This window comes from Bufo bufo, chromosome 6 (assembly GCF_905171765.1).
Source record: "Bufo bufo chromosome 6, aBufBuf1.1, whole genome shotgun sequence".
Lineage (NCBI taxonomy): Eukaryota > Metazoa > Chordata > Amphibia > Anura > Bufonidae > Bufo > Bufo bufo.
The window spans coordinates 61,666,375-61,682,583 of record NC_053394.1 but is presented as its reverse complement, the minus strand read 5'-3'; the positions used below and the strand labels follow the sequence as shown (position 1 = coordinate 61,682,583).

Here is a 16,209-nt window from a genome sequence, read left to right as displayed (position 1 = left end):
TGCAACCAAGTATTAAAAAGTGAAAGTTTGATTTATGATTATTATTCTGTCCCATTACTTTTGGTCCCTTAACAAGTGGGAGGCACATATGCAAACTGTTGTAATTCCTACACCGTTCACCTGATTTGGATGTAAATTCCCTCAAATTAAAGCTGACAGTCTGCAGTTAAAGCACGTCTTGTTAGGGTCCATTCACACGTCCGTTTTGGTGTTCTGCATCCGTTCCGATTAAAAACGGAACGTTATGCGGATCCATTCATTTTCAATGGAATCCGCAAATAATCGGAGAGCACTCATGGTGCTCTCCGATTCCGTGATTCCGTTCCGTGGGTTCCGTTATTCGGATCCTGGAAAAAAAATATACCCTGTCCTACTATTTGTCCGATTTTGCGTTCCGTCATCCCATTCTAGTCAATGGATCCGTCAAAAAAAATCGGATGACATGCTAAAAGCATCCTCATGTCATCCAGATTTTCGGATCCGCAAAAAACAGGAACGTTTATCTGGAAAGGTAAAAATACTGACGTGTGAATGCACCCTTAGTTGTATTTCAAATCCATTGTGGTGGTGTATAGAGCCAAAAATGTTAGAATTGTGTCGATGTCCCAATATTTATGGACCTGACTGTAGATAATACTGCCTCCTTGTCTTCCTGTGTAAATGATAATTACATATACAACGCTGCCTCCATTTGTCTACCTGTGTGGCGAGCACTGCTACATGGAAGACAAGAGTTTCTGGCATCATTGAAGCCAAGTGGACTATAGAGTAAAAACTGTAAGTGCTCATACAGTGAATTAATGACACTCACCTAAGTTCGGGAATTCTATCAAATATTCAGCATTACACTGTGGGCAGGCGACTCTGGCAGTGCTGTTTCCCCTCTGTTTCTCATCGACCCACCGCTGGAGACACGACTGATGTACCCACTTTGTAGACCCTCTGCACCGGCACGGCCTGACCCACTCGGCGGTTCTGTCATCTTCATCTGTAGCAAAACACACCCAGCAACTCCTGCAAGACATACATATACATGGTTGTCAATAACAGGTAGGAATCTCGCTGCGCCTGGTGCTGGATTTATGCTACCCAATCTGAGATCCTAATTCCAGCACTGTATCACTTAAATTTCCTTCTTGCCATATTTTTTATAACCCCGCTGTATCTCTGCTGCAGCAGAAGCTGAGGCTGGAGTCCTCGTGTTCAATATCATTAGACCCCCCCACACACACCTCAACCTGACAGCTTTCTCCCTAGACTGCGCATAGTAGAAAATTGTCAATCAGTAGCAGGAGTCAGAAACTCAAGAACAGATAGTGCAGACCTAGTGCTGCAATCCAGGTGTCTGCCGCCACTTGAGCTGTCCTCCGACAGGGCATCGAACCTGGCAGCAGATTCCCTTTAATAAGGCACTATACCACACAAGCTATAAAGCTGCAAAGTTCAAATTAAAGGGGTTGTATCACAAAGCATATTGTACATTTTTGAAACCAGCACCTGGATCTGAATAGTTTTGCAATTGCATGGAATTAAAAAAAAATTATAGCCAGTGATCTATTCAATAAAATGTATCTGTATAGCGCCACCTGCTGTTTGTCCCTTATCCTTATTTTTTGTCTGTCTCACTGAGCTGGTCGAATGTGCTCAGTTTAACTCTCCAACTGCCACCAGCCATATCTTCTGTTAGAAGCTGTGGCAACTACAGGGAGAGAGCTGCAGCAGAAAGGACACACTCCCTGAGCTGCCATCCTGAAGATAATCCAGCAAAGCCATTGGAGCAGTAAATGGGGAAATCTCTGGGCCCATGTGAGGTACAGGGCTGGCTCTAGTTTTGTTAGAAAGGTATTTTGTCATGTACTATATGATGTCCGATTATCATTTTTTTTTTCTTTACATCAGTCATGGCGCAACCCTTTAATGGTTACATTTTTTCCTTCTAACCTCTGTGATCCCCCCACAATACATGTACACATTTTGCTAGCTGTCTCAGTAGAATAAGTGTTCCAGCCCTCTAATACTGTACAGATGAGAAATGCATAAAAAGTAAGACCATAATGTCAAGACAACCTAAAATTCCTGGGTTCTGTGGAGATATGGAGCTGCTCAATTTTATAAATGAAATAATATTTTTGAAGCAGGGAGAGTGTGAAAAACATTATGGCCTGCAGGGGTCACTGTTCCTCCTGCTGCCATTAGTTCCCATTTATCTTGTCTGAATTGTAAAAAAAAAAAAAAAATGAAAAAATAGAACGCGACCGTATTTTTACGTAGAGGGCAAACTCCAATGTCACAAGAAAAAGAGTCGTCAGGCTAATTGTTTCCTTCTCCGTGACCCGGCTGGTATCTTGGCATTCCAGGCTAGCCCTGTCTAACCAATGCACAGCAGCAAATTGCTCCTGTAACCCAAATAACTTAGAGAGGTTATCGGCCTGTCATAAAGGCGCCCCCTCCTCTCTGGACACAATGCACATCCACTGCAGAGTCAAATCTCCGGTCGCTCTGCTAGCTGTATACAAGCAAGTGCCACAGCAAAGTGTTAGAGGCTGCAAATCCCTCCAAAACCAACCCGGTCTGTAATCTCAATATGGTACCACCCCAAGACTAGGGACAGGTGCTCCATACCCAGAGGTCGGCCAAATAAGCCCCTGCCCTGCTGATCACTAGCAAATTAGACATAAAACTGTGCCGCCACATAGCAGCGAATCATACAAAAGGTTCCCAAAGTACTTAAGCAATGCCCACACACGTGTCCCAGGGGTACTGCCATCTCTCCATGTGCTAATCTGCGCAGTGCACAGGATGGGGAGAAGCGTTTGATCAGTCGGGGGCTGACCGCTGAGGCTACTGCCAATCACGAGAATGGGGGTCCACCTCCCCCAGTTTGAATGGAGCGGCAGTCACACATGTCTGCTGACGCTCCGCTTGTTCTCTACAAGACTGCCAGAGACAGCCAAGTAAAGCGCACGTCTATTGCTGAAAGTCCCACAGAGCTGAACGCACTGGCAGTAGACATGCGCGAATGCTGCCTTATTCAGTACAGTAACCCGTAGTTATCCTACTTCTGGTCCATCCAACACTCAGGTATCGGCCTCATCCAGCACCAGTGGTGAGGTTGATTTTTTAGAGAGAGGACCACCAAGATCCAGAGGAGGAGGTCACCGAGGAGGTCAGGCAAGAAACACAAGAGGAAGAAGATGCAACTACTATCAACAACAACGGGAACCAATTCGCACGAGATCTACCTACCAACCATGAACACCCAGACTGAGGAATCCATCCCGCAGGATCTAGTCATCAATTTATCACATAAAAACCTGTCGACCGATGAGATTTCTACATTGAGCCTGGGACTCGGATTCGTCCCTACCAATTTCACTGACCCTTACCTCTTAGACAAAGAAATGTCTAAGTTTTTTAGGGCCATCAGACTACGGGCCTACATCGAAATTGAAAGACCATCATGGACCCAAACAAACCAAGACGTCCTCCCTCCATTTCAGGATCGCATCAAAAGGTGCAAACCTCCCAGTAAATTTTCCCCTCCCACAAGGTATGAGGTGGTTGAAGACTACATTTCACACGTCCTACAAGATCTCAGATCACTAGAGAAAAAATCCTCCTCTATCAAGGTAAGACACAATATAACTAAAAACCAAACTCTAGCCTTGAAAAACCTAAGTGATAAGGACATAATCATCAAGCCGGCTGACAAAGCCTCAGGCATTGTTGTGATGGACAAAATAGACTATAGACAGGAGATCCTTCGGCAACTTGGTGATCGAGGGATTTACTCACCTATAGACTATGATCCTACTAGAGAATGCCTTAATGAACTCTCTACTATAGTTGAGACTGCTCTCAACGACGGTATTATCAACAAAAAAGCAGCAGAGTATCTTGTTCCAATCTATCCCCGCATTCCGGTCATCTACGTGTTGCCCAAAATTCATAAAAATATGGACCACCCTCCAGGCAGACCAATAGTCTCCGGTTGCGAGTCCGTTTTCCAACCAGCAGCTAAAATGTTAGATTACCTACTAAGGATCTATGCTCAACAGGGTGCCTCCTTTATCCAGGACACCACTGACTTTCTCAACAAGATCCAAGGCCTTAACCTGGAGGGTGACAATATCCTTTTGGTAACTATGGATGTCAGTAGCTTGTACACCAACATCCCCACTGATGCCGGGATAGAATTTGTTAGAGAAACTATCTGCCAACAAGCAGAATTCTCTATCCCAGAACAAGAATTCATCATTTCTCTTCTGACATTTGTACTCAAAAGGAACTACTTTCTTTTTGAAGATCAATTTTACTTTCAAATCTCCAGGACAGCCATGGGCTGTAACATAGCACCAACCTTTGCAGTCCTTTATATGAACTACTTTGAAAAGTCGTTTGTATATACTAACGAATTATTTGCCCATCATGTGAAATGTTGGTATAGATATATTGATGATATCTTTTGCATTTGGCAGGGTCCAATGGAAGACCTATACACTTTCCATAGAATCATCGACTCGGCCACAGATTCTCTCTCTCTCTCTCTTCTTGACCTGCAGCGACACTGAGATTTCGTTTTTGGATGTCCTAGTAAGGGTAAGCAACAATACATTGCAAACAGACCTTTACACCAAACCCACAGACAGGAACAGTCTCCTTAGGCATAATTCTTTTCATCCTCCAGGGCTCATTCATTCCTTACCTTGTTCACAACTGATGCGAGTTAAACGCATTGTATCAGATCCGGATATCATTAATTCCCGACTCATAGGAATGGCGAACAAATTTCTCAGTAGAGGTTTCCCTAAACATGTTCTGGAGGAACATATTGAAAAAACCACTCACTTGTCCAGAACTGACCTTCTCAAACCCAAACAGCCTAGATCGACACAGAAACGCATCCCGTGCGTCACTACATTTTCTCATCTGAGCCCTGACATCAAACGAATCATATATAAACATTGGTCCATTTTATCAAACAATTTCCCTATCATTTTCCCAGACAAACCTCTAAGGTCTTACAAAAGAGCAAAAAAATATTAGGGACAATATCATACGGTCTGATCTTGGTTCCAATAAAATTCACAGTGTACAAGCTACAATTACTGGTTCTCCTATTAAAAGGCACATACCCTTGTCTATCCTGCGCTCAATGCGGGAATGTCACTAAAGGCCCCACCTTCACCCATCCATCCACCGGTAAAAGGTTCAACATTCATGGCCACTACTCCTGTGTGTCCAATTTTGTTGTTTATCTAATCAAATGCCCATGTGGACTAGGATATGTCGGGGAAACCATCCAAAAAATAAAAAAGAACGAATATCTCAACACAAGTCTAACATACGCACTACTAAACTAGAAGCTCCCCTTGTCCAACACTTTACCAAATATGGCCAGTCAGTCAGCTTCGATTTCAAGTCATTGACTGGATACCACCACCCAGACGAGGAGGCAACCGTGAGCTGCTGCTACAGGAGAGAGAGATTTCTTGGATCCGACGTCTCAATACTCTAGAACCTCATGGTCTCAATAAAGACTACATCTTAGACTAACCAATTATCCTCTTCACTCCCCCCTCTTTTCTCTCTCTTCCTTTTTTTCTAGTTTATTCTTCCATGTTAACCCCCTTCTATGTTTTTTCTTTCAGGGCCAGAGCCGTCTAATAACGGGTGGCGACACCCGCGAAGCACGCCCTAGCCGTTGGTATACCTGTCTTGTGATATTCATCCATTATGTACCTGTGATGCTTCCTTTTTTTGTCACATACACATCCACCCACTTCTTTTCAGGGTCATATACCAATTCAGGTTGCAACATTTCTTGTGTCATTTCATTCATATGATTTTCCTATAAACTTAGGACCTACGATATGTGCTCCTTAATATTCTATGTCCCTTCACCAAACCTCTCACTAGTGTCCCATGTTGATCCTTCAACCTAGATTAGAATAATTAGCATCGGTCATTTTGACCCCCTATATACGCACAGTCAGAGCATTCCTTTATGACTGTTTCGTCTCAGTCACCTCCGGTGCGCATGCGCTGACATTTGACCCACTACCACAACCAGAATAGGCTATTCTTTACCTCCCGATAGGCGTGCGCATGCGCCAACTTACACCACACGTCACACCGGCCGGCGCTATGATCCTCGCAACATCGCGAGATCATGAGCGTCATCCAGAAGGCGGGAACCCGCCTATTTAAATCACCCACATACGCAGCTCAGACATGCCGGCCCGCTGCGAATCTGCTCACGCAACTAGGTAAGCCCAACATTATTACAGGCTTCTTGCTCCTTTGAACCTATATCATGCTGCTGTCTGTGCCGTTCACCATCCCCAGCAGGGATCCCTCCCTATATACACATATGGGCACATGTGTATATACACCCTGACCTAACTTTTTTTTCCCCTTTTTTCCTTTCACTCCACTTGCTGTGCACCGTTACTCCATTGGTCCTTTCTTGTTCTGATGCCTGATGTAATCAAATACTACATACTTCTAGTACATGGTGTTAGTCAGCTATTTGGCTGGATATCCGTTTTTTGAAATATATGAAGTCTCATTAAGAATCATGCATGCTAATTATGATTATATTGCAACCAATTATTTGTTTTGTATCATGTATTCATATATCTTTTTATTTTCTCATCATGTTTACTATTGTATATATCTACAGATATTGTCCTCACAATATCTTAGTTAATTTTCTGTCCCAATCATGGTCCCATTGAACCTGTGTATATTGTATGTATCCATACATTACCTGTCATTATTGTTTTTCTTCTTCTTTTTGTATTACATCAGCCTGATGAAGGGCATATAATTTGCCCGAAACGTTGCTTTCATTCAGTCCTAAAAAGGACCTCTATGTCCGGCAAAAAATAATAAAAAAAGCATTAATCTAATATTGGAGTGCTGTCTACAATTATTCTATTACCTACCAGTTCCAAGAGGTGGAGCCAGGAACGTACCTAGACGTGCACCCTAAATCTACCATTCTTAGACAGAGTGCCGTGGTCGCCTTGTGATTTCTGCTTATTCAAATGGGGCAACAGAGGACCCCATTCTCATGATCAGCCCCTCCCCAAAGGTTAGACATCCACCATCAGACAGGTTTAAGTGGGACAACCCCTTTAAATTATTACATACTGCAACTTTCTAATAGATATATTTCAAGTCCTGTTTTTAACACCTCTGCTTACTGTCACTAAATAACAGTAAACCACACACCTGTGCCAGTTGAACACAATGAAGCGAAGCTTTCAGGGAAAAGGTTTCCATTCACTGGCAGCAAGCAGCAACTTAAACACGTGGAGAAATTGATATGCTAAGTATATTGGGAGGGTTACAGAACTTTCCATCGCTGCGTTCACATAAAACTGGTAAAACCTGTTGACGTAAGCCTAGATCGGAGGTAGAGAGGCTGAAGTGTCACGTGAGGCTGCTTGTACTGCAAACCGGGACTAGCGCAGGGACATAACCAGGAACTGAGACTTCCTGCAGACTGTGGACAGACGTAAACAGCAGAGCTTGCAGAAGGGAAAGCCGTGAAGAATTTGTAATTGCACGTACATTCAGACCAGAGGTATAATAGGTCTAGTTTAGGGGGTGCCCATACATATAGGAATGGCGGCCATACCTGTCGATCCCGGACAGACCAGTCGACAATGTAATGCATATGCGGATGTCCTGACTGTTCCCTGACAGAGGCCTGGGGGGACTTGAGCACATTGGACGTGTCGAAATACAATCATTGGTTCTCAAGAGAGCCAAGCTTTGATAACACATGCATGCTGTGCGGAGCTGAGCGTCTGAGCGTCCTGCACCTCACCAAAAATTAGGCACATCTTCCAGCAGTGCAGGAGATATCAAGACCAGCACAGAAAGCACCGATCTTAATAAATCTCCCCCTAAGGCTACATGCACCCGACCACAGATCCGCAAAAAACGGAAGCCGCCCATGTGCCTTCCGCAATTTGCGGAACGGGCATGCCATCAATTTAAATGCCTATTCTTGTCCGCAAAGCGCAGACAAGAATAGGACACGTTATATTTTTTTTTTAGCAGGGCCGCGCAACGGTGAAATGGATGCGGACAGCACACGGAGTGCTGTCCGCATCTTTTGCGGCCCCATTGAAGTGAATGGGTCTGCATCTGAACCGAACTGGCGGCTCGAATGCGGACCCAAACAACGGCCGTGTGCATGAGGCCTAAGTCTTGAAAAAGTTACTGTAGTTATTTATTAATTATCCCAAGTTAGTTATTTTACTCCAGAGCTGCATTCACAATTCAGCAGTTGCCACTGCGGAAAACAATAGGGCATGTCCTACATTTTGCGGAACGGCCGTATGAACGCAGACAGCACATGTATAGCATCTTTTACAGACCCATTGAAACAAATGGGTCTGTGTGCAACCTGCATAAACACACGGAACGGACGCGGCCCAAAACTATGGTTGTTTGCATGAGGCGCAACGTGTATGGGCTTCCTACGATTAAATTCTCAGATGGGTCCATTAAATTCAATGCAAAATATCAGATTACTCCCACTTGTATAAAACAACAGACTTCGAGTCTCACTCCAACTCTGTCAATACTCTCAATGCAATTCAGTTGTATACAGCTCTTAGCTTGGGATACTTTCACACTAGCGGTTTTCTTTTCCGGCATAGAGTTCCATCCTAGGGGCTCAATACCGGAAAATAACTGATCAGTTTTATCCCCATGCATCATGCATTAGTAAGGCGGCGTGACCCCCGAAACGTCGCACATGACGAAGTAGGTTACAACTTGGCGTGTCAGAAACATAGGCCTGCGAGCCCACAAACTGCTTTTAACGTTTGCAAATAAAGGACTGAAAGAGCAAGCACTTCATAAAAAGTGAGTAGTCCTTTTTCCTTGCCTTAACAAGTAAGCTAAGAGCTGTATACAACCAAATTGCATTTAGTGTCCATTTAAGGGGTTTTATCATCTCAGACAATGGGGGCATATTGCTAGGATATGCCCCCATTATCTTATAGGTGCGGGTCCCACCGCTGGGACCCGCACCTATACCGAGAAAGGTCCCCCCGAAAGTGAAGGAGAGCGCACTGCTACAGTTCATTGAGGGAACCATGAATGCTAACATGTACTGTGACATACTGAAGCAGAGCATGATCCCCTCCCTTCAGAAAGTGGGCTGCAGGGCAGAAATCCAACCTGATAATGACCCTAAACTCACCTCCAAGACGACCACTGCTTTGCTACAGAAATGGAGGGTAAAAGGTGCTGGAGTGGCCAAGCATGTCTCCAGACCTAAACCCTATTGAGCATCTGTGGGGCCTCGTCAAACAGAAGGTGGAGGAGCGCAAGGTCTCTAACATCCACCAGCTCCGTGAGGTCGTCATAGAGGAGCGGAAGAGGATTCCAGTGGCGACCTGTGAATCTCTAGTGAACTCCATGCCCAAGAGAGTGAAAGAGGACCTTTCACCTCTCCTGACATGTCTGTTTTAATAGCTACATGCATTTCCCATGTAATAACAGTTCTGGAGCATCTATTCTTATGTCTCATTCCTATATTAATTCTACTAGAAGTTATGAATGAACTTCTAGCAGTCTGCAGTAAGGGTACAGAGGGGCGGTAACCAGTTGGGGGTGTGTACAGATATCAGGAGCGGTGAAAGGTCCTCTTTAAAAGGGAACCTGTCATCAACTTTATGCTGCCCATACTAACGGCAGAATAAAGTACAGACTAGGATTGTTGCGGGTATCGAAATATTGATACTTGACATTTATCAATACTAGGCTGCTCTACTGCACAGCCCTAGCATCCGAGAACATGAAGCGCACTCCTGTCAGCGCGCTCATGTTCCCTCAGCAGCACAGGGGAGAAGGAGTCACTCTCTCCCTCCCCCTGTGCCGCCGCTGCTGCCAAAAAGAAGAAGAGTGGGGCGGAGGGGTGGAGGAGAGGCGGACGCACTGCGCCACCAATGATAGTAGAGGACCTTTCATTGGTTCAAACATTGTAAACTAACTATCAGGATATGTAGAGCGGCGCCCAGGGATCTCACTGAACTTACTATTATTCCTGGGCGCCGCTCTGTGAACCCGCTGTGGACCCGATATATTATTCAGCTCTGTATGCTAATTGTATCCTTCTCCCTGGCTGTATCGCTGTCCAATCAAAGCGCAGAGCGTCACAGCCAGGGAGAAGGAACGCCCATTGAGAAAAAGGGCAGTCTCCTCCCCATTGCTCCGATGCTAGCAATTAGCATACAGAGCGGGAGAATATATTGGTGGGCCACAGCAGGCAAACAGAGCGGCACCCAGGAATAATATTAAAGTTTAGTGAGATCCCTGATAGTTCGATTACAATGTTTGGACCCATGAAAGGTCCTCTTTAATCTTTAATACAGAAGGCAGATGCCGGCAGCAGAATCACATAGCCGGCACCCTGCCTCTAACAGGGAGCTGCGATTACCGGCAGGTAACCCCTCAGGTGCGGCACTTGAGAGGTTAACCGCCTCTGATCTGCTGCCGGCGCCCGCCCCCTGTATTAAAGGTTAATTGTCATTGGTGGCGCAGTGCGCCCTCCCTAGTATTGAAAACATTGGTGGCAGTGGCCACAGGATGCACTCCCCTCCTCTTCATTGGTGGCAGTTCTGATCGGAGCCCAAGCAGTGTAATCCTGGGGCTCCGATCGGTTACCATGGCAGCCAGGACGCTACTAAAGCCCTGGCTGCCATGGTCAGCTCCCTGCTGTTGTGTGTACTATGCACAGGGCAGCAGGGAGAGTGTGAAGTCCTATTCACCCTAATAGAGCTCTATTAGGGTGAATAGGACAAGGGATGAAATGATTCCAGGTTCTAGCCCCTAAGGGGGCTAATAGGAAATTAAAGAAAAAGTAAAAAATACTAATAAAGTTGAAAATAAAACACCAAAATATTAAGTACAAGTCACCCCAATTTTACATATAAAATATATAAACAATAAACATATCACATATTGCCAAAAAGTCCAAACTATTAAAACATTTTAAAAAAAATATATAATCTCCTATGTGGTGAACACGAACAGAAAAAAATAATAATAAATGCGCGATTTGGCATTTTTTTTTAGATGCGTATTGCACACTTTTTTTTTTTTTTGCGCGGTATTGAGTACCGCAATACTTTTTTTATGGTATCGAAACAGAATAAAAATTTTGGTATTTCAACAACCCTAGTAGAGACAGGCGAGTTGATTTCAGCGCTCTGTCATTTCTAAGTTAAAAGTAAGTGGTTGCCGAGAACCAACATCACAATCCTTGCAGACTGGGCCTGGAAAAGAGTCCCGGCCACCTGAGAAGAGTCCTGGTTATTCATGAATTCCCGCTCTCCCGCCCACCTGCTGATGACTGACAGTCTTCTACCTAGTTTTCTCCCTTCCTCTCTAGGAGAGAACTGCCAATCATCAGCAGATGGACGGGAGAGCAGGAGATTAGGAATAACCAGGACTCTTCTCAGGCAGATTTGACTCTTTTCTAGGCCTGGGCTGCAATGATTCTGGTTCTCAGCAACTACTTACTTTTAGCTCATGAGTGACACACCGCTGAGATCAGCATTTCTGTCACTATTTTATGCTGCCCTCAGTGAGGTCTGCATAAAGTTGATGACAGGTTCCCTTTAAGGCAGTGTTGAAAAATAATGGTAGCCACACAAAATATTGACACTTTGGACACAATTTGGCCATTTTCGCTTAGGGGTGTACTCATTTTTGTTGCCAGCGGGTTAGACATTAATGGCTGTGTTGAGTTATTTTAGGGGCACACCAAATGTACACTGTTATACAAGCTGTACACTGACTACTGTACATTGTATCAGTGTCAGATCTTCAGTGTTGTCCAATGAAAAGATGGAATAAAATAATTACAAAAATGTGAGGGGTGTACTCACTTTTGTGAGATACTGTATATCGGCAACAGAGCCCCGCAAGGTGGTGGCTGGAGGACTCCGGTCATCACCAAACGCACTCCCCATAGAATTGAATGGGAGCGCACCGTGCATGAACGACCACTATCCCATTCACTTCTATGGGCCCGCCGAAATTAGCTGAGCCAGCGCTTGGGCTCCGTTCCCTATCTAAGTGCAGGTCCCAGCGGTGGGGCCCGCACCTTTAAGACAATAGGGGCATATCCTAGCGATATGCCCCCATTATCTCAGATGAGACAACCCCTTTAATCTAGTGTGGGTACAAAATACGCACTGTAAATATGGTGGATATTGCCTTTAGCTTCTCAGCTGGAGCCCAGGAGTTTCTCTGCAGCATTACTTCTTCCAGGAATGTAACTGAATTTGTTTTTAATTCAGCGCTCCTTTAGCGGAATATCTAGTTATGGCCGATCCTCGCTGGTTGATAATGATGACTCTGCACAGAAATGTATAACTAGAGAGATGTAACGGAGTGAAACAACTGTGATTATATACACTCAGTAGTTTATATACACAAAGAAACCATCCAAGGCTGTATGTGGTAATGTTTCTCCAAATTAAAAATTCAAGGTCGACCTCCTTTTAAACCCACAGAACAAAATCGACTCACATGATAACCCTTTGTATAATTAAAGCTTTAGAAAGCAATGAATAATGGATTGAAATTCCCTTGTATTCTCTCCCCGGCTTCAGCTCTTTCTATTGTTGCACGGTGAGCTAAATAAAAAACTGTTTCATCACAAGGATCCTGGTGCTTGCCAGATTTTCCATTTTCTTGCGCTGAATAAAACATGACCTTGGTCCCAGGACTGAATCAGGTCAGCGCTCAAATAACAACCTGAATTAGAAAAAAGTCTGACTCGCACAGAACAGCAGCGGAATTGTTGGGAGAGTCCGGCCCGCTCCTCTGACGACTGCACAAAAACACACAAATCAGTTTGGTAACAAACTAGTTTTTCATTTCCCCCCCCCCCCCAAAAAAATAAAAAAAAATAATTGGTGCATATTTTCTATATTAAAAAGGGTTTCGTGAGGAGAGATCCGGAGCACTAGCCAGGCCTGGGACGCCCACATACTGGACACACGCAAATTGGATCAAACTTAATTTTCTCATCGATAAGGCCTTGTTCACATATCCATTCTTGTTTGACGTCCATGGAACACCCATCCGTGTTTCATCCATTAAAAGGGTTGTCTCTCTTCTGCAAATTGCATTTACCATGTAGAGAAACTTAATACAAGGCACTTCCTAATGTAATGTGATTGTCCATATTGCTTCCTTTGTTGGCTGGATTCATTTTTTCATTACATTATACAGTGCTCGTTTCCATGGTTACCACTACCCTACAGTCCAGCAGCGGTGGCTGTGCTGGCACACTATAGAAAAAAAAAAAAAAAAAAAAAAGTGCTGGACTATGCATACTCCTGCGGTCCCAGACACCAGAGAGGTCTGTCTTTCCTATATTTTGCAAGCACGACCACCACTGCTGGGTTGCAAGGTGGCCGTAACCATGGAAACGAGTGTATAATGTGATGAAAAAAAAATGAACCCAGCCAGCACAGGAAGCAATATGGATAATAAAAATACATTAGTAAGTTTCTTGTATTAACTTTCTCTACATGATAAATGCCATTTGCTGAAGTGAGACAACCCCTTTAAGAGTGTCTGGTTTGTGTTTCTGTTTTCTGCCCTCACAGTCTCATCCGTATTTCACAGACGCTGTTCAGCTGAAAATACATTTCCAGAGCATCTCCTACCAATGGTCCGTGAAACACCGACAGAACACGGATGCTATCTGTGTTGTGTCAGTGGGTTTTCACGGATTCATAGACTTCAAAGGGAGTGTTTCGTCAGCATCATGGACCAAAGTAGTGCATGTCTTCGTGTGCGTACACACATATATTAAGGGTCTATTCACACGTCCGTAGAATGGGTCCGCATCAGTTCCACAATTACCCGGAATGGGTGCGGACCCATTCATTCTCTATAGGGCCGGAAGAGATGCAGAGAGCACACTATGTGCTCTCCGCATCCGCATTCCTGTAGCGCGGCCCCGATCTTCCAGTCAGCAGCTCCGCAAGAAAATAGAGCATGTCCTATTCTTGTCCGCAATTGCGGACAAGAATAGGCATTTCTATAGGGGTGCTGGCCGGGTGTATTGCGGATCCGTAATACACTACGGACGTGTGAATGGACCCTTAAATCAATGGGTACTTGTGCTGTTAGTGGAAAACAGGGAAAGCACATGTCTATAATTCAGTGAAGTGTGAACGAGGCCTAAGATCCCAATTCCTGGGAAAGAAAGGTATGCCTGCACAAATGCTGAAATGAACATCTTGCACTTCTGCTAGACTTAGAGAATTTTTTTAACTTTTGATAGGTGCTAGGGATCGACCGATATTGATACCGATAATTTGTGAACTTTCAGGCCGATAGCCGATAATTTATACCGATATTCTGTGTATTTTTATTTTTGAGAAAAAAAAAATTTTCCTACACAAATCTGCTGAAAATTTATATGTTTATTGTTAATGTGTATTTTTATTTTTTTTTGTAAATCTTTTTCATTTATACTTAATATTTTTGTGTTTTTTTTTTACTAACTTTTAGCCCCCTTAGGGACTAGAACCCTAAGGGGGCTATGATAGATCTCTATCAGGGTGAATAGGAGCTCACACTGACCCTGCTGCTCTGTGCTCTGTGCACACAGCAGCATGGAGCTGACTATGGCAGCCAGGGCTTCAATAGCGTCCTGGCTGCCATGGTAACCGATCGGAGCCCCAGGATTACACTCTGCTGGGGCTCCGATCGGAGGAGGAGGGGATCCTGTGGCCACTGCCACCAATGATTAATACTGGGTGGGGGGGCGCACTGCGCCACCAATGTTTTTACTATTGGGATTGGGATGGGGGTGGGGGGTGCACTGCGCCACCAATGATTAATACTGGGGGGCTTGGGGGCGCACTGCGCCACCAATGTTTTTACTATTGGGATGGGGGTGGGGGGCGCACTGCGCCACCAATGATTAATACTGGGGGGCTTGGGGGGGGGGGGGCGCACTGCGCCACCAATGAAGATAAGTCTCTCAATCATTAATATACAGGAGGCAGGAGCTGGCTGCAGAATCACATAGCCGGCTCCCGACCTCTATGAGCGGTAGCTGCGATCCGCGGCACCTAAGGGGTTAACTACCGCGGACCGCAGCTACAGTTCATAGAGGTCGGGAGCCGGCTATGTGATTCTCCAGCCAGCTCCCGCCTCCTGTATATGAATTAATGAAAGACTCATCTTCATTGGTGGAGAGGTGGCCACAGCCCCTCCCCTCCTCTCCTCTCATTGGCGGCAGCAGCAGCACAGCGGGAGGGAGACACTGCTTCCTTCTCCCCTGTTGTCACGAGGGTATCGAGAACCACGCCTGACTCCGTTATACCCGGGGTCAGGAAGTCGCAGTGGTTGGCTGCACGCTCTATTTAAGATAGGGCTATTTTCCTTATGGTAGCTTTCTGGGTTTGCTTTGCAAACCCTTTTGGCTCACTCAGGGATCCGTAGCTCCTTCTCCTCAGCTGTTCCTTGTCCAGCACTCCCAACCTCCTTATATTCCCCTCTCACACTTCTCTGGTTGCCAGATATAGAGCTTCCTGCCTGGACATCTATTCTGACCCTCTGGAGCTGTGTTGCTGCGTTCTCTGGTTGTTGGTCCAGAACGCTACCCTCCGGATCCCTGTTGGACCTTTGTGGTCTGCTGTGGTCGCCCACCTGGGTGTATGTGTTTGTCTGTTTTGTCTGTCCTCTCCCTGGTGTTTCCCTCTTAGTGATAGTGGTGCGGACTAGCGATCCCACCGGCCCGTTCACTATCTAGGGCTCATTTTAGGGAAAGCCAGGGTTTAGGCACGTGATCGCCGCACGGGTGAGGAACCCGTCTAGGGACGTCAGGGCAGTCAGGTGCCAGCCGCAAGGTGAGTTAGGGGTAACCACCTTTCCCTCTCCCTTGGGCAGGGCTTTCCCTTTTATCCTCCCTGTGCGTGACGTCGGTCATTACACCTGTGCTGCGGAGGGAACACAGAGAGCGCTGAGAGCAGCGCGTTCTGTGTTCCCAATACGTTATCGGTATATCGGCAAAATAGATGCCGATAACGGTCAAAATCCTCAATATCGGCCGATAATATCGGTAAAACCGATAATCGGTCGATCCCTAATAGGTGCTATAATAAAACTTAACTTACAAAATAAAAATAGAAAATCAAGTTAACC

At 45.2% G+C, this 16,209-nt stretch overlaps 1 protein-coding gene across 1 annotated transcript in view; it reads right to left on the bottom strand.

Annotated features, from left to right (window-relative positions):
- Positions 1-16,209, bottom strand: part of MARCHF5 (membrane associated ring-CH-type finger 5) — a 74,923-nt gene that overhangs the window by 36,006 nt on the left and 22,708 nt on the right. The window contains 1 exon segment of the mRNA XM_040439072.1: positions 812-1,014. Within this exon segment, the coding sequence (XP_040295006.1) occupies positions 812-1,014 (203 nt within the window).